The 24,578-nt window shown below is 40.4% G+C and overlaps 1 protein-coding gene across 1 annotated transcript; it reads right to left on the reverse strand.

Annotated features, from left to right (window-relative positions):
* Positions 1–11,030: 11,030 nt before the first annotated feature.
* KBTBD6 (kelch repeat and BTB (POZ) domain containing 6) lies at positions 11,031–15,815 on the reverse strand. The gene is made up of 2 exons (XM_014549726.1): positions 15,357–15,815; positions 11,031–15,321 (listed from the first exon to the last, which is right to left on the reverse strand). Exon 2 carries the CDS (start codon positions 15,292–15,294, stop codon positions 13,279–13,281), a length of 2,016 nt encoding a protein of 671 aa, XP_014405212.1. The 5' UTR covers positions 15,295–15,321; positions 15,357–15,815; the 3' UTR covers positions 11,031–13,278.
* Between the last annotated feature and the right edge of the window lie 8,763 nt (positions 15,816–24,578).

Below are 24,578 nucleotides of genomic sequence, written 5' to 3' on the forward strand. Positions count from 1 at the left end.
GGGAGAGAGATAGAAACATCATTGATAGAGAAACATCACTGAAGGGCTGTCTCCTGAATGCCCCCTACTAGGGATGAAGCCCATAACCCGAGCATGTGTCCTGATGGGAATTGAATCTCCTGGTTCCTGGGTAATCACTCAACCACTGAGCCACACTACCAGGCAGCCTGTTCTATTTTTGAGCATTCTTATATAAGCCCTTACTTGATCAAACCAATTTAATATTACAAATTAGGATTCAATGGTAGAAATATGCTACACCTAGACTGTTCATACTAGTACATAGACATACATAAACATACAGATAAGCATAAATAGAGATCTCATAGTTGTCATTTTATTTTTATTTATTTTTATTTTTTTAATAAATCTTTATTGTTCAGATTATTACAGTTGTTCCCCCTTTTTTCCCCCATAGCTCCCCTTCACCCAGTTCTCACCCCACCCTCTGCCCATTACCTCCCCACTGTCCTCATCCATAGGTGTACACTTTTTGTCGCCGGGTCAAAGGTCATACACATAGAAAATGTAGCTATTTTCATCCACAATGTGTCCCTGTGCTCGGAAAGGTCTCTCACGACTTGTTCACACTCTACTCAGAAAGGGTATGGAGCCACGTAACGGCTTTTAAAAATAATGTGTCCTCTTATGTTTAAAATGAGGATTTCGTTACCAAAAGTGAGGAGAAAGCAACACTACAGCTGCTCTCGCCCCTCTCGCCCTTCGGGTGATAGTTGTGCTTGGGGCTGTGCGCTGGTTCACGGGCCATCGATGAAGCCATCTGGGCGGCTCGCGAGGTTCCGCCGGCTTCCCAGGGGCCATCGCAGCCTCACAGGGGCATCTCAGCCTCACAGGGGCCGTCTCAGCCTCACAGGGACCGTTTCAGCCTCACAGGGACCGTCTCAGCCTCACTGGGACCGTCTTAGCCTCACTGGGGCCGTCGCAGCCTCGCAGGGGGCACTGCAGCCTTGCAGGGGGCGCCGCATCCCACTTTGGGGGTGAAGGTGTGAGTCAGAAGCTCCTCTCGCTGTCTCTCCTGCTGGAAGTTTCTGAGAGCCGTCTGCAGGTGCTGGACATCATACTTTAACTGGTCAACACGAAGTTTGGCATTCTGTCTTTTGTTGGGAGTCTCCTTGCTGGACAAAATCTCCAGGCTTTCTAGCTGGCTGAATATCTGGTATGCTTGCTTGTGTGTTTGCTGGTACTGCGGTTCCATGTCGCTGGCCCAGCTGGGTCCGGCTCCGGCTTCCTCTGAACTTGAGTCTGCTTCTTGAGTGTGTCCCTTATGGGTGCGAGGAGTTGAAATCTGCAGTTTATTGGGTTACACTGCAAAAGCGCAGGAGGTTCCTTTTGTGCCACTGGCACAGCTTGGGCGGGGATGTAAATTGAGTAGGGCGGGGTCTCAGGTAGTCACCAGGGCGGAGCAAACAGCAATGGCGCAGCTCCTCGCCTTGCCTTTCCGTGACTCCGTGACTCTGCGACTCCGCGTCCCCGAGTGCCGGCGAGCATCTCCGCAAGAGAGCCACCCTCTCTTTCTGACCCGCTGCAAGGCCATCCCACCTCTCCCTGTAGGGGTCTGGGACCTCGGAATCCCGCCCCAAACAAGCTCAGTGGATTTGAGAGTTTGTAACCCCTTCCGATTGAAAAAAACCGTGCAGCCCGCCTGGCACGTGACTCCGTACCTCTATTCTTGGCGCCTCTGCATATCCTACTCAGTCTCAATGTGCTTCTTTCTTTCCTTCCAGTTGTAGAACTTCCACTGGGCCAGCTTTCCCATGGTTCTGAATGATAGCTGTTTGTTTTATAGTTGGTAGTTTCAATGTTGTTGTGGGAAGCAGCACGCACAGGTCTATACCTTATGCCACCATCTTGGTTCTCTCCCATAATTGTCATTTTAAATCTCTAGCCTTTGTGTTCCAGGCACAATTCAAGACTCAGAGGAAAACTGGATCCAGATTATGTTTCTGGTAAATGAACTAATTTAAGATTCTGCTTGGATGACCAAAGCTTTGTATGCTGTAAAACAAATAACATCGAGAACAACATATCTCACTCACGCACATTCATACATTTCCCCCCAAACTATACTTTCAGATTTAATTTGCCAGCTCTAGACTAAATTCATAACCAGTTTCAAGTTACAAACAAAATTCCACACCTGAGTTGAGACACAGACTCAACAAATAACCGATATAATTCCAGTAATCAATCCTAGTTGCTAATTGCAACCTCTCAGGATCCTTTTCCTAATGCAACCAATAGGGGACCCTCAAACCAAGTAAATGAGTTCCTCAAGGACCCAACCAAAAGTAACAGGGGAGTGTCCCTGGGGTCTTTACCTACAAGGCTACTTACCAGTAGATGTATTCTAAACCAAGTACCCACTTCCTCTCACTGCAAAATGAAAGCACTGTTGGTCAGCCATGCCCAGTCAATGGTGAGCACTGTAGATCTGTCCCTGGAGCAATCAGTCCAGGCAGCTGCTCACACAGAATCTGGAGCGACCGCTACCAGCCAGGGGTTGCTGAACTGCAGGCAGAAAACTGACTCAGGGCTAAGTCCCAACAGAATTCCCATTTGTGTTACAGGAACAGCAAGAGTTTGTTCACCAGACACTAGCAGAGCCAATATCATGTTGTCTATGATAATGACAGTTTTACGACCCCATTTCCAATTTGGATGCCTTTTATCTCTTCTTCTTGTCTGATTGCTCTGGCTAGGACTTCCAGTTCTATGTTGAATAAGAGTGGTAAAAGTGGACATCTTTTTCCTTTTCTTAAGGGAAATGCTTTTAGTTTTTCCCCACTGAGTATTATGTTGGCTGTATGTTTGTCATATATGGCCTTTATTAGGTTGAGGTATGATCCCTCTATTCACAGTTTACTGAGAGTTTTTGTCAAAAAAGGGTGCTGCCTGACTGGTGTGGCTCAGTGGTTGAGCATCGACCTTTGGATCATGAGGTCACAGTTTGATTCCTGTCAGGGCACATGCCTGGGTTGTGGGCTTGGTCCACAATAGGGGCATGCAGGAGGCAGCCGATCAATGATTCTCTGTCAACATTGATGTTTCTATCTCTCTCTCTCCCTCTGAAATTAATAAAAATATTATTTTTAAAAAGGATATTGGATTTTGTCAAATGTTTTTTCTGCATCTATTGGTATAATAATGTGATTTTTATCTTTCATTATGTTTATGTGATGTATCACATTTATTGATTTGTGAATATTGTACCAGCCTTGCATCCCCTGAATAAATCCCACTCGATAATGGTGTGTGATTTTTTAAATATATTGCTGAATCCGATTTGCTAATATTTTGTTGAGGATTTTAGCATTTGTGTTCATCAGGGATATTGGCCTGTAATTTTCTTTCTTTGTAGTGTCTTTATCTGGTTTTGGAATTAGGGTAATGTGGGCTTCATAAAAAGAGCTTGGAAATGTTGCTTCCTCTTGAATTTTTTGAATTAGTTTGAGGAGGACTGTTGTTAATTCTTTGAATGTTTGATAAAATTTTCCTGTGACTCCATCCAGTCCAGGACTTTTGTTTGCTGGGAGTGTTTAAATTACTGCTTCAATTTCATCAATTGATATTGGCCTATTCAGGTTTTCTAATTCTTTCTGAATGGGTTTTAGAAAAATTCTTCCAGTATCTTTCTAGGAATTTGTCCATTTCACCCAGGTTGTCCAGTTTGTTGGCATATAGTTGTTCAAAGTATTTGCTTACAATCTTTTGTATTTCTGTGGTGTCAGTGGTTACTTCTCCGCTTTCATTTCTATTTTATTTATTTGGGTCCTCTCTCTTTGTTTCGTAATGTGTTTGGCTAAAGGAGCATCAATTTTGTTTATCTTTTCAAAGAACCAGCTTTTGCACTCATTGACCTTTTGTACTATTTCTGTAGTTTCTATGTCATTTATTCCCACTCTGGTCTTTATTATTACCTTTCTTCTACTTCCTCTGGACTTTTCTTATTGTCCTCTTTCTAATTCATTTAGTTGTAGGGTTAGATAGTTTATTAGTGCTTTTTCTTGTTTCTTGAGGTAGGTATGTAATGCTATGAATCTTCCTCTCAGGACTGCTTTTGCTGTGTCCAATAGGTTTGGGGTGGTTATGTCTTCATTTCATTTGTTTGCAGGAAGTTTTTAAATTTCTTTCTTGATCTCATTGGTAACCCATTCATTGTTTAATAACATGTTATTTAGCCAAAATGTATTTGAGTATTTTTGAGTGGTTTTTAATATTTTTATTGATTTCAGAGAGGAAGGAAGAGGAAGAGAGAGAAATAGAAACACCAATGATGAGAAAGAATCATAGATCCTCTGCCTCCCGGATCGAGCCCGCAACCCAGGCATGTGCCCTGACTGGGAATCAAACCGTGACCCCCTGGTTCATAGGTTGATGCTCAACCACTGAGCCATGCCAGCTGGGCTATGTTTTAGTTTTGTTTTTTTATTATAGTTGATTTCTAACTTCATGCCCTTGTGATCCAAAAAGATGCTTGGTATGATATCAAACTTCTTGAAATTGTATAGGTTTGTTGTATCCTAACTTGTGGTCTAAGAATGTACCATGTGTGCTTCAGAAATACGTATATTGTTGCTTTTGGGTGAAATGTTCTATAAATATCAGTTAGATCCATCTGATCAAGTGTGTCATTTAAGGACTTTGTTTCCTTGTTGATTTTTTGTCTAGAAGATCTATTCAGTGAAATCAGAGGGGTGTTAAAGTCCCCTACTATGACTATATTGCTGTTGATCTCTCCTTTAAAATCCATCAAGAGTTGTTGTTGTTGTTTATGTATTTGGGTGCTCTGTATTCGGTGCATATATGTTTACAAGGGTTATATTTTCTTGTTGAGTCATTCCCTTTAGTATTATGTAGTGGCCTTGTCTTCTTTGTCTCTTGTTATGGCCTTGGTTTTGAAGTCTATTTTGTCTGAGATGAGTATTGTTCCCGCCGCTTTTTTTTTCCTTTTATTTAGATGGAATATTATTTCCATCCCTTCACTCTCAGTCTGTTTGTATCTTTTGTTCTGAGGTGGGTCTCTTGTAGACAATCATACTTTACAAAGTGTTCCTCTGATATTGCCAGTACCCACCTGACACCATACATAATTACAATATTATTGACCATATTCCCTATGCTGTATTTTACATCCATCCTCATGACTATTCTATAACTACGTCTTTTGACTGGAGCATTTAATCCATTTACATTTAAGGTTATTATTGCATTTAATCCATTTACATTTAAGGTTATTATTGATAGGTATTTATTTATTGCCATTTTTATTTTCTTTATGCCTATGACCCTCTCTCTCTCTCCTTTTCTTCTTCTCCTTCTTAGAGCAGTCCCTTTAACATTTCTTACATTGCCTGTTTGGTGGTAATGTACTCCTTTAACTTTTTTTTTTTTTTTTTTTTTTTTTTTTTTTGGAAGCTTTTTATTTCACTTTCAATTTTAAATTATAGCTTTGTTGTATACAGTAGTTTTGGATTTAGGCTCTTGCTTTTCATTACTTTGCTTATTTCATGCCACTCCCTTATGGTCTGAAGTGTTTCTATTGAGAAGTCAGCTGACATTCTAATGGGAACTCCTTTGTAGGTAATTTTCTGTCTCTCTGTTTGCCAGTTTAATTATAATGTGTTTAGGTGTGGGTCTCTTTGGGTTCATTGTCATTGGGACTCTCTGTGCCTCCTGAAATTGTGTGATAGTTTCCTTCATCAGTTGGTGAAATTTTCTGTCATAATTTCTTTAGACAGGGTTTTTTGTTCCTTGCTCACCTTCTTCCCCTTCTGGTATTCCTATAATGTGGATGTTGTTATGTTTCATGTTGTCCCAGAACTCCCTTAAACCATCTTCCTGCTTTTTAATTCTTTTTTCTATTTGCTGCTCTAATTTGGTATTTATTTCTAAGTTGTCTTGCAAATTACTGATTTAATCCTCTGCTTCATCCAATCTACTTTTAATTCCTTCTATTGTGTTCTTGATTTCAGATATGTCATTCTTCACTTTTGCCTGGTTCTGGTTCATGGTTTATATTTCCTTTTTCATCTATAGTAGACATCTTAGTAATGTGGTGACTTTGTCAATCAATTGTTGCAAAACCTGTATGGCTGAACATCTGATCCTTGCCCTAGCAAAACCTTACCTTCTGTTATGCTATTTTCAAGTTTTAATAATAGGCATAGGACACATATGTAATACCCTTTGTAATACTTTTAGCAAAAAAAAACAAAAAACAAAAATAATAGGCATATATCTAGGTTTGGCTATCTCACAGGTTTGACATATGACCTAATGTTATGTAATATTCAGTGCTTATTATTTTTATTTTTTTCATTGCTTATTTAAAAGAATAAAAATGCATGGAGATTTCTAGAAGACTAAAATGAAGTTCTTACAAATATATAAATAAAAGTATCCCAAAGGTTCAGGTACCAAAATCTTCAATCTTGACACACTACACACTATACCATCTCTTTTTATCTTTTTCTTTGTCCTCTGATAATGTCCCCATTATATATGATTTGTTTTTAAACTTTTTTACATTCAATATTATTTTGTATTAGTACAACATAGTGGTTAGACAATCATATACTTTACAAAGTGTACCCCTGATATTGCCAGTACCTACCTGCACTTCTCAATCTCTTCACCTTTTTCACCCAGTACCCCAATATCCCTTCCCTCTGGCAACCATCGGTCTGTTCTCTATATCTATTTTGTTTATTTCTGTTCTATTTATTTGTTTATATTGTTCTTTAGATGTCACATACAAGTGAAGTCATAGTATTTGTCTTTCTCTGAATGATTTATATTCCTTTCAGTTATATATTATTTATTGAAGTTGGTTGAATGTATTGATGTAGTTACTGTTTTTATAATGTCAAAGCTCAGGTAAGTTAATTGCAATATAATTCATTTTAGATAAAGTATGCAATTGTGGGTATTACAATTGTACGAGAAAAGCATTAGAACTGCACAGAGGAAAGATATAATGAAGTATTTGTTATGGGATCTACCTTGGACCTGAGTGGTGCCTGACTCTCCCCAGTACATGTGACCAAAACCTACAGAAGAGAAAATACAGCATAACATACATGTAAAATCACTTATAGACTCTTCCTTTTAAAAACTACATTCATGGCTGATTGAATGGCCCAGATACACCCTGTTTTATTGAACTGATAATAATGAGTTTTCTATGATAACTAATCCAGTTTAACAAAACCTTTCTTACTTCCTGCCACTAAAATGTGAGTGGAAGGAATGGGGGAGGGATGTACCTGATTTTGGATCTTTTCAGAGCAAATCTAAATTTTTGTAACACTACTATTATTTGCTGGTTTAACATAAAATTTAATAAATGAGCAAGGAGGAGAAAAAGACAAAATATTTCAGCTGTAACGGAGCTCTTTAGAGGTTGTATTGTAGCAATTAGCTTTCAAAACTTCCTTTAAAACATGGCCAAAAACCCAACTGAATTCACAGGTGCTTTTGAGAGGGTTGGAACTTGAAGGAATATATAAGGGTTGAGAACAGAGATGTGTGTCATACCTCTTTATTTCCCCTAGCTTGCATTGATTTGAATATATTTACTTTCTAATTTTACATCTTTATAAAAGACAGAGAAATGTATACTTTGAGAAATGTGATTTATAATAGCATCATTATCCCATAATTGAAAACACTGAGTGTTTGGTAGTCTGGCAGAATGTGCCCATTAGAAATAACCTGTAGCTCAGGAGACCACAGGGTTGCTATGACAACCAAGCAAAAGAGTTTAATAATAGCTCTCCTTCAAAGCTGGAAAATTGACAGGATGATGAGAGCTCTAAATGCAGTGGCTTCTCATATAAGTGCAAGCAAGCACCAAATACATTTATTTCTTTGTTCAACAAATATTCATCAAACGCCTCTGCTGTGCCTGGCACTATGTTAGAACCTGTGGAAAAGACAGATGTAGTACATCCCTCCATGATGGAGTTAGTGCAGAAGACAAATAATAAAGAGCAAACAAATCGATAAACTGAGTAATTCCAGCATGTTAGAAGGCCATACAGAAAAGAAAGTAATGGGACTATGACACTAAATAAGCAGTATATATATAGACTATGGAGAAGAACCCAGTCATAGTATATATTAAAAATCTTGTCGCTAGCTGGCATGGCTCAGTGGTTGAGCATCAACCTATGAACCAGGAAATCACGGTTTGATTCCGGGTCAGGGCCTATGCCCGGGTTGTGGGCTCAACCCCCACTGGGGGGCATGCAGGAGGTAGCTGCTCAATGATTCTCTCATCATTGATGTTTCTACCTCTCTCTCCCTCTCTGAAGTCAATTTTTTAAAAATCTTGGAACATTCCATGATATAATGACAAGACTAGACTTTGGCTCATGATCTAAGGTACCAGTATGCAATTAGTTTTGTTATTTAATCAAAACAAGATCAACTGCCCTTGCCTTTTCTGTACAGAGCAACAGCAGGAGCCCAGGGAGCTCCAGAAGTCTTTCCAGGGTGGGAAGCCTGGTGTATGTTGTGTCAACTGCAATAACCCCTGAGATGGTGTTATCATTTTGGCTGCCATGTGATAAAATCTGGCCTGACACATGGTTAAATAGCAATGTCAGATTGAACCAACTATTTAACCTAATAGTCTTTCTCCCCCATTCTATAAGAAGAAATCCCTGAATTTTAACTATATACATGTTGACTCAAAATAAAACTGTGCCTCCCATGCACTTTTGCAACAAGGTGTGGCCATTGTAGTTAAGATTTGACCAATGTCACGTGACTGGAAGTGACGTGTACAACTTCCCTTATAGGGAAGTGTCATGCCCTCTCCTCTTCTTCCTGATGACTGGAATATGAACATGATGGTGAACCAGCTTGTACCATGTAGACCAGGACAATACCCTGAGGATAGCAGAACAGGAAAACAGGAAAAGCCTGGTCTCAGTTGACTTTCTAGATCAGAGTCAACATAATGGATTGAATTTTTCTATCAGGAAAGTCTGTCTTATTAAAACAACTACAGGGCCTCTGTATATATAACCACACCTGAATCCTAACTAATGTATAAGGTGAGAGAAAGCATCTGTGGTATCTTCCCTGTACAAAGAAATCCCTGAAGTCACTGAGATTCTAGTTCAGGCTGTGCCTGGAATGAGTGCCATTGCTGGATTTTTTCAGTTACAATGGGCAAAAAATTCTATTTTACTTTCTTAAAATCTAAATTAAGGTAATATTGCTTACAACTGAGAGTCCTGGCTGTACTCTTTCTTTAAGGCAAAAACACATCTGTTTTGGAAGAAATACTTTGCCTGAAATTTACAGTAAGTCCTTTTTAACTGTTCCCAGAATTAACAAAGTGTATCCAAAAATAATATTCTTAATTGAGATATGGTGGCTGTAAGCAGCAATTTTAGCTTTGGAGGGAAGAATGTAAAAGTTTGACTCCATTAGAGGTAGGTGACACCCCACAGGGTAGGTTGTTTTAAGAGAAAATATATTTCAGATATAGATGAAATGTTATACAAAACATCTGTTCCCCACTCTTCCTGTGCCTAGGACCACATTGAGTCTCCAAAGTTAAAGATGTGAGGAATGGAAGTTTGATGAAACAGACCCAGGCGACAACTGGTTCAGAGTCAAGGAGGTGGTCCTTCTCCCTATCCTGCATGAAACCTATTGCCTCCATGGTATTGAGGTTTGGCAGCTTTTGTGAACAGGATCTTTTATTTTGTTATTATTAAATTTTTTATATTTTTATTAAACTGATTTAAAATATATATATATTTATTGATTTTTTTACAGAGAGGAAGGGAGAGGGATAGAGAGCTAGAAACATCGATGAGAGAGAAACATCGATCAGCAGCCTCCTGCACACTCCCCACCGGGGATGTGCCCACAACCAAGTACATGCCCTTGACCGGAATCGAACCTGGGACCCTTCAGTCCGCAGGCCAATGCTCTATCCACTGAGCCAAACCGGTCAGGGCTAAATTGATTTTTATATTATTATTAAATTGATTATTAAACCCTCTAGGTTCAAGAAATAACATTAATTCTCTTGGGATTCTAGTGGTAGTCACATTTTCTATAAATTCTGCCTCTTAATACTATCCTGCTTTATCAAATTTACTAAATAAATGTTCCTTTAAAGTTAATTAGAATAATGAAAAGTGTGTAGAAGTTTTTAAACAGGTATGGGAAGAAGAGACTGTCACAAGTGCTCTTACCTTGAGTCTGATGAGCTTCAAAAGTGTCATAAATAATTGAAAATATAAAATTATGAATATATGCCTTTGGGGGGAATGGATCAAAAGCTTTCCCCAGAGCCCTGGCTGGTTTATCTCAGTGGTTAGAGTGTCAGCCTGTGGACCCAAGGGTAGTGGGTTCTATTCCCAGTCAAGAACATGTACCTCAGTTGCAGGTCCTATCCCCGGCCCCGGACAGGGCATGGGCAGGAGGCAACCAGTCGATGTATTTCTCTCTCTCTCTCTCCCTCCCTCCTTCCCTCCCTTCCCCCCTTTCTCTAAAGATAAATGTATATCCCCAAGTGATTAAAAAAAAAAAGCTATCCCCATATTCTCAACAAGATCAGGTACAGATAATTTTTTAATTCCAGCTCAATTAAAAATGATAAAAAGAGCTATTTAATTTCAATCTCTAATCCATATATAGACAAGCTTATTGCTAAATTAATTTCTACTTCATCCTTTTAGAACCATAATGCCATTTATTATTTTAACTAAAAAGAACGTGCAAAAATTTGGACTCTTTGAGCTTTTCAGATTATGGGAACAGATAAAAAAATAATTACGGTTACTCTAAATCTTATAAATAGTAGTCCTGCAAACAACATTATATCGAGAATTTGCTAAAAGTTGTGATGATTAATTGGAAAACTGAGGCAAGGATGCTTTTCTATCAAAAAGGGATTTCAACACTGTTAGTTATGTCATTCACTGCACAAGCAAGTGTTGCATACTTTCAGCAGAAACACCGAATTAAAAAGTCAGAAAGTCTGGGATTTAATACCAGTTTTATTTGTTACTAATCACATACAAATCACTTATCTATAAAATAATGATTAACATCTATTCCCTAATTCACAAATATATCACGAAACCAAAATTCTTCCTAAGAAAACCTCTTTGTAAACAAAGATATTACTACCATTTAGCTTAGGCTTTAACTGAAAGGTTGAAAATGGCAACCTGGAGAATTTGTCTTATATAAACTATAGATGAATAATTTGGATGAATTATCCATTGTCCTTTTTCAACATGAAAAAACAGAAAGCTATCAAAAGAAGTCACTGGTGAAGAAAAAGTTGGAAAAAAAAAAAACTACTGAGAAAGGGCTTTGTGTTAAGTACAGTGCTTAGAACAACCCTGATATCAAATGGAACAAAATTTAGCCTTAGGCAACTGAAAGCATAACTGACCTTTTGAAGGAACACATACTGCTAAGACAAGTATCTTATTTCATCAAAAATAAACAGGAATGTTCTGCAAAATCTTCAAATGGCCCATAAAAATGCCTCCGAATACTTTTTTTTAAAAACTTGCCTGTCTCCCTCTCTTTATTTTCATATGATAGTATATCATTCAAAAATTCTGTTTCCCACCTGAGAGAGCACATGCCTTAGTATTCTGCCACGGTGTATGAAATGTTAGCATTCTGTCACTAGCAAATAGGAATTAGCATGTTATTAAATAAAGATTTAGGAAGCTAATGCTAATTGGGTATAGGTAATTTTATACACTATAAGCATCTGGTCATTTATTATGAATAATGACAACAATATCTAGTAAATCTTAAGAGGTAAGCATTTATATTTTCTGGTATTTAACAATGTCAGTTTTATGTGATTTAGTCTACTTCTGGACTTTTCCTTACATAGTGACAGAAACAAAGACTAAAGCATTAATTCACAGAGAAACTCAGAACAGATACAAATACCCTAATAAAAGAACCATATATTCCACTGCTTAGGGAAATATTTTAGATGAATATACTTTCACTACTGGCCCCAAAAGCCATCATCCACGTATGTTATTTAACTGTAAACTTTTAATACAAAAATACCTTTAAGCTACTAATAACATTTAGTGACTTACAAAACTGACAATATTTCAGTGCTACACAAAACAATTCTATACTTAAAACTTAAAGTTTTAAAGTTCTTTGCCGGCACTTGATTTTATAGTTGATAGACACAATAACTACTAATCAATAAAATACTGTCCTTAGCTTATACATATTTTCAAAACCAATATTACCTCACAAAACAGTAAAGAATAATCAAATCTTGCTGACAAATCTTGTAAGCTGAACACCAAAACTATACAGTCAAAATATTTTAAGAATCACAATAACTTTTTAAGACAATGAATAAAAGTTTACACAATCACATCCAATGGACAAAAGGATTGTTCCTCTGAATCAATGAAGCATGTACCAAGTATAGATAAAACACATGAACCTACAAAGCAAGTTACTGGGGTTTTGTTTTTGTTTGTTTTTTAAGTTTTGTAGATGATTAGTGACACTGCTAGAATGGAATTCTTTTTAGATGGAAACTTGGTCACTATTTGCAAATACACATTTTATATTACAAATTTAAAACTGAAATTTCTTTTCCAACAGTAGAATCCTGTGGGGGTTTTTTGTTGTTTTTATACCAGTGAGCTTATGGCCATTCTGTACAGTATTACATTCCTTCACATTATAAATAATCATTCAGTCACATTAAACATATATGCATCTTTTTCCTTCATGAAAGGGGAGGAAATAACTAAAATTTAGCAGATTATATTTAAGTTAGAACACATGTTGTATAAACATACTAGTTTAAAGTTTTGGAATTCTACTACACTGTTCTGAAGAAAAATATATGCTTTCAAAACCCTATCTAGTGATCCCTATCCAGCTATTTTAAAAATTAAAATTCCAGTTACTGTACTTGTGGCACTAAACAGAGTGGAAGGCAAAATTATCATAGTCAAATATAGACATATTAAATAACCAAACAATATTGGATTTTTAGAACAGTAAATTATTAAATAGGTTTATTTTTGGAGTGCTTAAATTCTCTAACCTTAAATTACATTAGTATTTCAAATAATACCCTTTCTAAAGAAAACCTGAAATTAATCAACTTTTTTTCCAGTAAAGGGAAAGGGTCTATCTTTTAGATACTTTCCAAAGCAATAAAAATACCTTAGTGTTTCAACCTATCTATAACAAACCCTGCTGATCCTGTGCATTTCACTGAGGTGCTACCTGTACCCACAAATCATCATCAGATAAAGAACTTGAACTTCCTGACTCAGAATCTAGCTCACTGAATCCACCTAAATCCCATTCAGTACTAGATTCACTTGGTATTTCCTCTTCCTCAGTGAGGAAACTCTGACCAGGCTCAAGACAGGAAGGATAAACACGAGCTGAGAGGCAGAAAAAGTTGGAATCAAATTGGAAGAGGCCTAATGTGGTACCAATATTAATCCACTGGTCTCCACTAATGTCATATTCATACACCGTCACTCGGTTCTTTTTCCATTGTGGGGTGCGTGAGGTAATCAGCAACAGTTTTTGGTCATGATTGATGATCCGGTAGTTGCTGGTCTCTGACACCAAAGGAATATTATTAATCTGCCTCCATTCTCCTCTCACTGGATTGTAGACCTTCATGACTGGGATGTCACAGATACAATAGATCTCATCATTGAAGACACAGGCTTCTTGAAAGTCATGGCGCTTAAGAGAAACACACTTCAGCCACATATTGTGGTTAGGATCATAGCAGAACATGCGCTTACTGTTGAGAGCATAAAGGTAGTTCTGAATTACCATTAGGTCAAAGGAGATAAAAGAATGGGGTAGTGGAGCCACCAGTGCCCACTGATTCCTCTGAACACTGTAGCATTCCACTTCCTTCAATTTAAGTCCAGTAATAGGGTCTCGCCCACCCAAGATGTAAATGTAGCCATTGAGGTAGGCCACATCCATGCCCTCACGACAGAGCAAGCGATCTGCAAGTTGCTGCCAACTATTCTGGGCTGGTTTATACACCCAGAGGTCTTTCCTGGGCTGGGCAGCTAGATAGATGTCATGGTCCGGAGAGATACAGACGGCTAAGGTGGTTACAGTTCTAGTGTGAGCAAGGCAGGTCAAAGGTGAGGGCACTTTGTAAATATCCCCAGAATAGGGGTCACAGCACAGAAAGGGATCTCTAGGGTGACCAAAGAAAATCACCATCTTCTTGGCACACACACCCAGCCTCTGGGGTGGATTTTCTGCTGCGTATACAGCAGAGCTGCTGCTGCTGCTGCCGTCTGGCTTTGCCACCACAGACTTGTACATCATGTCACCATATCGCATCTGCAGAGCCCCTTCAATAAGGTCCAGACAGTACTTCTTCACAAGGGGCTTAGTCAACAGCCCTTCCAGGTAATCCTGATCTTCATCAGCGAAATGTGTCCAGCGGACACACTTGAAGACTTCCGCAGCGCTGGGACCCCGCTCCTTGGGAGCCGCCTCCAACCACTGCATGGCAACGTGACACACGGTCTGCTCATGCTCTATGTTTAGACAATCCTGGCGCAGGACAGCCAGCAGCTGGGCCAGGGTCAGATCTGCCAGAGTCTCCTCCCGAATCGGACCCATCTGGCTGAGCTGCTTGAAGTTGTGGGCTATGAAGGACTGGGCCTGTGAGCGCAGCTTGCGATGGCCAAAGGCATCAGCGAACTTGAGGATGGCGGTGCAGTTAGCCAGGTCCAGGCGGCGGGCTAGGAAGGAAGCACAGGCTTCCCGCACATACTCGAGCTGCAACATGTCGGAGGCCGCGTAAAGGCGTTCCACGTTGGCCTCACTCAGGGACACGCGACCGGTGTAGCAGTATTCGACCAGCACCTCAAAGGACTCGGCATCCACGTCATGCATGGTCACGTTCGCCTGCTGGCTCTCGTACATGCCGCCGGTGAACATGCTCTTGAAGTAGGGGCAGGCGGCAGCCAGCACGTTCCGGTTGCAGGAGAAAAGGCGGCCCGTGCCAGGCCCACTGCCAGGCGTCACCACCTCGATGGTCACATCACACAGCAGCCGAGAGTCATAGAAGGACTTGAGCTGAGCCAGCAGGGCTGCAGAGTGGGCCGCGTCCTTCAGCTCCTCCGGGCCCGTGAAGAAGGCCGAAACCGTCGGCTTGTGAATCCTCTTGGGCCGCTTGCCACCACGGGGACTGGCGAGGCGGCGGGAGCGCGGGGCATCTTCCCGGGACTGCATGGTGGAGATGGCGGCGGGCGCTGAGGGCGAGAGCGGGCGCTAGGCTAGGGCCGGGCTCCGGCTTCTCCTCACCCTGCTGTTGCGGGCGCAACGATAACGGTGTCTCCGGAGAGACAACCACACGAGTCCATTTACTTGACTCAGCCCTGTGCCGAGGTGCCACCTGCCTTTACCGCGTAGACCGCGCCAACTCACCCGCTTCCAGTTCCACGCCCTTCCTCTGCCTCAGCTCGCCCACAGAACCGCAGGCTGACACGGAAAGCCGCCGCCGCCGCCGCGCTGGCACGGCAGTACCTATAGGCGTCCAGGAGAACTACGATGCCCAGGTGGCCTTTCGCGCCTCGAGGCATGCCGGGTCCTCCAGACCTACAGGCATAGGCTCATGTACAGAAGCGGCGTGGCATGCCGGGAGTAGTAGTTTCCATAGTATCGCGAGATTTATCTGCCGTTCATTGTTTCAGCTGACGAAATTAAAAATAACTGATTCTTCCCGATTCCGATTTCATCTTATGGTAGAACTTTGAGTTTGGAATGCAAATTAGGCTCCCGTTCTAGTATTTATTAATTGTTTGCCTTCTCTCTCATAGTGTTCTTCTAAGATTAAATGAGCCCGGCCGCTGTGTTCAGTGGTTGATCCTAGACCCGGGAACCGAGAGGTCACCAGTGCGATTCCCGGTCAGGGCACAGCCAGGGTTGCGGGCTTGGTCCCTAGTAGCGGGGTGACTCAGTGGCTAGAGGGTCGGCCTGAGGACTGAAGGTTCGGGGTTTGGATTCCGGTCAAGGTCACATTCCCGGGTTGTGGGCTCGATCCCCAGTCACGGGCATGCAGGAGGCAACCGATCAGGATGTTTCTATCTTTCTCCCCCTCTCCCTTCCTCTCTAATATAAATAAAAACATATTTTTAATATACATTTTTCTTGATTTCAGAGAGGAAGAGAGAGATAGAAACTTCAATGATGAGATAGAATCATTGATCGGCTGCCTCCCCTATGCCCCCGACTGGAGATCGAGCCCGCAACCCGGACATATGCCCTTGACCGGAATTCAACCCAGGACCCTTCAGTCCTCAGTCTGACTCTCTATCCACTGAGCCAAACCAGCTAGGGCTAAAAACATATTTTTTAAAATGAGACAAATTGCATAGGATACATAGGATTCTCTGAGTACATATTTGTTCGTATATATTAGTAGAATAATTAATAAGTACTTGCACAGTTCCTAAAGTTTCCGTGTTTTAGCTTTTCTTATAGCATCTATGAAAAATGAAGTACCCACTCATTTGAAATCATGGATCTATAAGGAAAAAAAATTTTTTTAAAAAATTAATCCTCACCCAAGGATATTTTTTCATTGATTTTTTTAGAGAGTGTGGAAGGGAAGGGGAGAGAGAGGGAAAAACAAACAAACAAACAAAAACATTGATGTGAAAGAAACACATTGACTGGTTGCCTCGGATGGTGGCAGGAGATCAAGCCTGCAAGCAAGCCCTTTGCTGGAATTGAATCTGAGACCCTTCAGTCCACAGCCACTGCTCTATGCACTAAGCCAAACCAGCTAGGACTGGTGTGTAGTCTTTTAAGATATCTTCGTTCCCTTAGCAATACTCATTTCAGGTTCCTCTTGTCTTTTCATGGCTTGATAGCTTATTTCTTTTTTGTTAGTGAGTAATACTCCATTGTATGGATATACCACAATTTACTTATCCACTCACCTACTAAATGGCATTTTGTTTGCTTTGAATTTTGCAATTGTGAATAAACCTGCTCTAGACACTCATGCACTCTTTTATTTCGGGACATAAGTTTTCAGCTCCTTTGGTAAATACTAAGGAATGTGACTGAAGGATCCTATGGGAAGACTATGTTTAGCTTTGTAAGGAACTGCCTAGAGCAGCGGTTCTCAACCTGTGGGTCGCGACCCCTTTGGGGGTCGAACGACCCTTTCACAGGGGTCGCCTAAGACCATTGGAAAACACATATATAATTACATATTGTTTTTGTGATTGATCACTATGCTTTAACTATGTTCAATTTGTAACAATGAAATTGGGGGTCACCACAACATGAGGAACTGTATTAAAGGGTCGCGGCATTAGGAAGGTTGAGAACCACTGCCCTAGAGCCATCTCTTGGTTCGGTTTTGTTGCAACCTATTGCTTAACCTTAGTATTATGGGAAACTTTCAACCCACGTTTCAAGGGTGTTCAGAATTCTCACCAATATATGCTTCACCGCTAAGGTGAAAATTCAAATTATTATCTCCAAAAAATGCCAGGATTTTACTGAGGACAACTTACAACTCTAATGGTCCATTTGGGATGCTTGGAATTTCCCTAAGCCTGTCTATTTACAAGGTGCCCTCAAATCTCAATGCTCTAAGATCTGTTCTCATCAATGGTCAGTTTATTTTGCTGGTATGAGGAGGCTGAAAATAAAATATCATCGGTCTACCTCAAACTGTACAGTCTCTTAAAGACTGTCTCTTTTACCCTCTAATCTCAGGACTCTGTCCTCACCTGAATGCACCATGTGATCAAGACATTTCTCCTACCTACTTTTCTGTGGATTCTCTTTTTCTTCCTTTGGTCTCTATTCTTCTTTTTACCCCTCCCTGCCTCCATGAAAGTACTTTGCCCCCAACTTCCAATAATAAGGACCCTTATTATTAGTCCTTCCCAACCTGTGAGGGAAGGTCAATGACCTGAGCACCCACCCGAGCAGGTATTCTTTAATCCTTTGTGGAAAAATAGTCAGAAGCAAGGAAAATCCCTGGGCAAGTGGAATAGGGAAACTGAGACAAGAAAATTCAACAAGCCAATTTGAACAACTTTCAGCCAGCTAGTAAATAGCAAGACCTTATCTCCCCTAACCAAGGACACTTGAGAGCCAATGGTTTATACCTCCCCTCCCTAACCAGAGAATACATAGCTTAAATCATCCTTGTCTTGGAAATAGAGAACAAAGACTCAATCAGTGCCATTTGTGTCAGCTAAATCTAAGGACAAATAAAGTCGGAGTAACAGATAACAAAAACCCCATTAGAGCGAGACAGGCCCAAGATAAAACTAAAACAGTAAAACAGACCAAAGAATAATCCAAACACTCCCCTATACACTCATTTTGATGCACCAGCATATTAAAAACGCACCTGGAAAATTGATAAATATTCTGCTAAAACCCTCCCCTAAGATTCTCACTTGCAGGGGGGAAAAAACAAGATAAAACTCCTCAGGACAAAGATTCAGTATGGCTCACTCTAGAGCACTCCCATGCCCCTTTCTGGGCATGAACTTTTTACTTCCTCCTAAACCAGGGGTGGGCAAACTTTTTGACTCGAGGGCCACAATGGGTTCTTAAACTGGACCGGAGGGCCGGAACAAAAGCATGGATGGAGTGTTTGTGTGAACTAATATAAATTCAAAGTAAACATCATTACATAAAAGGGTACGGTCTTTTTTTTTTTTAGTTTTATTCATTTCAAACGGGCCAGATCCGGCCCGCGGGCCGTAGTTTGCCCACGGCTGTCCTAAACTCTAATGGCCCCAGGAGACTTGCAAGCAGAAGAGCAGTGGGCAGTGGCCGCTTGTCCCAAGTTAACCCCCTGATCCTATTGCCAAGGCCCTCTTTTCTCTGACTTCCCAGTGAGCCAAAGCAACCCAACCTAAGCTCACTTCTTTCCTATAACAATTCTAGAGAGCCAAAGCAGAGCACCGCCTAGGCTCTCTCCTGTTGTTTCTTCTGTCCTACGTCCTTCCTTTGTTTCACTGTCCCCAGCTTTAATAAACATACTCTCAAAATCACCTAGACTCATGATCTGAAATCTTTCCTATACAAGTTAAGAGCCCACACACTACAGGCCAGTCTCTGTGTGGTAACACCTTGACCTCACTCATATCTACATTTTATTGTTAAAGTCTTTCTGGACCTCCATAAAAATAGGGAAGAATCTAGTAATCAATTCAGACTGATTTTCAGGATATATTCTCTTGGGACCCATGATTTATAACAACTTGTGCCACTCCTAATGGGTCCCAGAGATCCCACTTTATTGTTTGAAAAGCCAAATGGGCCACTCTTCAAGAGGAACTTCAAAGAAGTTAGAGCACCTTGAGGCTTACATACAGGCTAACACCTTAGGGCAGTGGTTCTCAACCTTCCTAATGCCGCGACCCTTTAATACAGTTCCTCATGTTGTGGTAACCTCCAACCATAAAATTATTTTAGTTGCTACTTCATAACTGTAATTTTGCTACTGTTATGAATCGTAATGTAAATATCTGATATGCAGGATGTATTTTCATTGTTACAAATTGAACATAATTAAAGCATAGTGATCAATCACAAAAACAATATGTAATTATATATGTGTTTTCCAATGGTCTTAGGCAACCCCTGTGAAAGGGTCATTCGACCCCCAAAGGGGTCGCGACCCACAGGTTGAGAACCGCTGCCTTAGGGGAAAGGACTTTTAGAATCCATTCCCACTGTCTTCCTTCAAAAATTGATTGGTCAGCTCTGGCCGGTTTGGCTCAGTGGAGAGAGTGTTGGCCTTTGGACTGAAGGGTCCCAGGTTCGATTCCAGTCAAGGGCACATGTCCAGGTTGTGGGCTCAATCCCCAGTGGGGGGTGTGCAGGAGGCAGCCAATTGGTGATTCTCTCTCGTCAGTTTGTTTCTATCTCTCCCTCTCCCTTCCTCTCTGAAATCAATAAAAATACATTTTTTTAAAAATTGATTGCTCAAAGATAAAAGATTGCAGAATACAAAGAGATTAATCTGTCTCTAACTTTAGAAATAGTTTAGAAAATGTTTGGAAGGACTACTCTGGTCTGACTCTAAATGACTGAACAGTTTCCACCTTAGTCACTAGCTTCATTAAGGATATGACCAGAAATTAGAGAGAGTATTCAAAACATTTTACAGCCCTATCTGGTTTGGCACAGTGGATAAGCATCAGCCTGTGGACCAAAGGGTCCTGGTTTGATTCTGGTCAAGGGCACGTACCTCGGTTGCAGGCTCCTCGCCCACCCAGGCTCTGGTAGGGGGCAGGAAGAAACTATGAAGGAGGCAACCAATCGTTCTGTTTCTCTCACATCATATTTCTCTCTGTCTTTCCCTCTCTCTTCCACTCTGTCTAAAAATCAATGGAAAAATATCCTCAGGTGAGGATTTACAAAAACATAATATAAATTAGTGAGGTGATTTCTCTCTGAAATACATACACTAGCTCAACATCACAAGGACTCTGTTGCATTTTGGTCAAATCAAAACAATGCAAATTCAAGACTTTACAACTTAATTTGAAGGAAACAAGCCAAGACAATCTGCTCCCTCTAAAACTTCCATAGATAGAGATAATTACAGATATTGTAAAGAAAAGGGACATAAGGCTTGATATTAACCAACCTTAAAATGCAAAAGCAAACAGGAGACCAAAAATTCATCTCTTAATGACTTTCCTCAGAGAAGCCCTCCTTTTTGGGGGGACAACTAACTCACTCTTTTATAAAAGTTTTAAATCACAGTTGATGTACAATATTTTATTAGTTTCAGGTGTACAATATAGTGATTAGACATTTATAGAACTTATGAATTGATCACTCCGATAAGTCTAGTACCCATCTAGACACCATACATAGTTTTTATAACATTATTGACTATAGTTTCTATGCTATACTTTACATTCCCAGACTATTTTGTAGTTACTAATTTGTACTTCTAAATCCCTTCACCTTTTTCACCCATCCCTCCAATCCCTCTCCCATCGGGCAACAGTCAAAATGTTTTCTGTATCTATGAATCTGTTTCTCTTCTGCTTGTTTGTTTGTGTGTGTTTTTAGATTTGACATATTAGTGAAATCAACAACTAATTCTTATAATGCAAAGCAGAAGAATCATTAATGGATATCTTACCTCTGACATGGGGGCAACAGTTTCACCATTAACACTATTATTCCTCCAGAATGCCTATATTGAATCCCTAACCCCTCATAATTCAGAATGTGACCTTATTTGAAGATAGGGTTTTTACAGAGGTAACCAAGTTAAAATGAGGTATTAGGGTGGGCCGTAACCCAATATGACTAGTGTCCTTATAAAAAGGGGAAGTTAGGACATGCTTAGAGGGAAGATTATGTAAAAAGACATAAAGAAAAAATGGCCATCTACAAGTTAAGGAGAAAGGCCTAGAAACTCTCTCACAGCCTTCAGAAGGAACTAATATCTTATTTTGGACTTCTTGCTTCCACAAGTGTCACATGATAAATTTATTTTGTTTAAGCCACCCAGTCTGTGGCACATAACAAATGTCAGCCCTAGAAAACTAATCCGGACAGCTTTTCTTTTCCCACTACCCTGCCTGCAGTGGGACACGATCATCTACACCTGACTTGCCTTTATGTAAATCTCTTTTTGCCTTACTAGTACTTCTCAGTATGCTTTCCTGTAATCTTCCTGGGCATAGATTTACTTCCCTATAGGAATACCAGTATTTTTTATTTCTCTCCAAAATGCCTCACCCTTGAAGTCCCTGACTCCATACCTTGTAGCTTTGCCTTTTTATGAATCCCATTGAGCATCAGACGTTTTTTGCTCCTATAAAAAAACCCCCAAACACTTAAGTACAAACTATGTTAATTAAAATTCCTGACTCTCTCTGGGCTGCTCATTCCCCTGACATAAGCCAAACCTGGGAGACTGAACCTCTTAAAGTAGAAATAGACCCTTCCATGAAACTCCCAAGATTACCATAGCATACTTAAAATTAGAAGCCCTCCAAAACTTTCAACCTATGATTCAAAGCCTTATCAATACATCCTGTAATACTCTGACCCCCACAGGAAAGAATCCCAATGGCAAGGGATAGTGACTAGTCCAACACTTGCAGCCCATAAAATAAACGCAGGTTTCCTTTAGTTTTTAACCCTAATACCATTCTGGCTTATATCCCCATCCAACATCACTCACTTCACAGTCATCAATTTATTTTCCGGTTTTCTTTCTTTTTTCTTTTTTTCCAATACATCCCCCTTCACCCTGACTAACAAAATCCATTTTGCATTTACATGGAAAAATCAACAATGCTCATAGACTTTCACGCCTCAGGGGCTTATCGCCAAGCCTTAGGGGTTAATTATTTTTCTAGGACCCTAAATGCAAACCTGAGGAATTAACCTTTCCTTGCACCTCTTTCCTTATCTAGTATGTAGATGACCTTCTCTGTTTCCCTGATTTTGACAACTCTTTGCCCACAACAGACATAAAGTCTCTAAAAACAACATGCAATTATTTAACCCCATCAAGAGCATGCTGTCTCCCTTGAAGGAAGACTTTGTCCCCTGCATGTATTAGCACCATCAATGCCCCATTCCCTGAGAACAAAAGACCACTCTGAGGGTTTCTAGGAGTAGCTGGCTATTGCTGGAACTGGATCCCTAGCTTTTTCACTATTGTCTCTCTCTATATGCCTTGACTAAGAAAACAGCAAACCCTGATTAAGACTCTCCTTCCATGCGTGCATTTCAAACCCTGAAAACTTCTCTATGCTCATTTCTTGCTTTTGGACTTTCCAGTTACTTATCACCATTTCCCCCTTTTGTATATAAAAGGGAAGGATATGCATATTCTTGTTTTCAGGATAATTAGAAGCTTTTCTCTGCAAACAAACTACTGCAACAATTATAGCTAAGCTGCAACCAGAAAGAATTTTCCCCACTTGGGGATCCCTTTGCTCCTTTCTTGTGAAAGAGGAATTCACTTCATAGCCTAAAATGTTACTATCTTTACCACTCTCAAGCCTCTGGAAAAATAAAACAGGCAAACAACGCTCTTAAATGAGGATTCAATATGCCCAAAACCTAGCACTTAGCCGTGATGATCCTTGAATCTCCACTCCGGTCAACATTGATTAGTCCCTTATGAAAAAATACTGGCGGGCTAATGAGGATTCTTTACCTCGTTTGGTCCTTAGGTGACTCTAATTTCATCTCATCCAACATCTATTCTTAAATACTGCAAAAGGCATATTAAATATGCTCACATTTATCATCAGCAGGTCTGGTTTCCTTCCTCACCACAGCCCTTACATGATCTTCAAATTGAAGATTTGATTGACTGTGAAAGATACCACCAAAAGACCAAAAGACCAATCTGGAATCCAAGTGCAAGGGGTCTTACACTACTACAAAACTAAAGGGGTACAACATGTACGTACTTTATGTTTCATAATTTAAAAATGCAAGACAATTCTGGTTTTGCATGTAAAGAGCTTGGAAGTCACCACTCTGTCCTAACAACAAGTACAAAGCTGAATGGACTGAAAATCAACAACTTCTTGGATCTGTAAGCGAGGGAAGGACACGGCAAACAGCTGCTCCCAAGATTGGAGAAACAGACAGGAGAATACAGGGAGCCAGACCTTCCCGGAGCAGAGACCCAGGAGCAGAAACTGCCGCAGGAACACGTGCCCAGGAACACATGCCGAGGTAGGAAAACCTGAAATACAAGTGGATGAATTGCTGGAGGCTCAGTGATGACAACTCTGGAGTTAAAAATTCCAGAGGACCCAGTGATATTCTGAGATTTACCTTCAGGAGCTTGACAAATTCGCACAGTAAATATGGGAGAAAAACTCCCTCACTTTTTCCGAAGGGAGGAAATGGGAAAGACACCATTTTTAAATACGCCAGGGCCCGCAGGAGAAACTAGTTAACCAGATCCTAACCTGCTGGGGCCTCATCAGAGCCTACCTTCCCTCTAGCCTTCCAGGTGGGAGCAGGGAAATACCCAGCTCCACCCCTCCTACGGGGAAGGGAAACAATAAAAACAGTTCAGAGGCATAGGTTACCTAAAGGATTGCTGCATAGCCATAGGACAGTAGAACATTTTCCTCTACCCCACATCCTACCACCACATTACTAGAGGCCTGTTTACAACAGTTCCTGTTACTGACTACATCACACCCAACTATCACGAAAACATTAAAAGGCAAAAGCACAATTTGAAAGTACAGAACAAGCATCAGAACCAGACATGGAAGGGATGTTGGAATTATCAGACGAGGAATTGAAAACAACTATGAACAATAAGCTAAGGATTCTAAAGGATAAAGTAGGCAGCATTTAAGAACTGATGGGCAATGTAAGCAGAGAGATGGAAAGCCTAAGGAGAACCAAAAATAAATTACAATAGAGTTTCTGGTTTAAGATGGCAATATAGGAAGATCCTTAACTCACCTTCTCCCACAGACACTCTAAATTTACATCTGTATATGGAGCAATTTCCTCTA

This window comes from Myotis brandtii, unplaced genomic scaffold (genome assembly GCF_000412655.1).
Source record: "Myotis brandtii unplaced genomic scaffold, ASM41265v1 scaffold569, whole genome shotgun sequence".
Taxonomy (NCBI): Eukaryota; Metazoa; Chordata; class Mammalia; order Chiroptera; family Vespertilionidae; genus Myotis; species Myotis brandtii.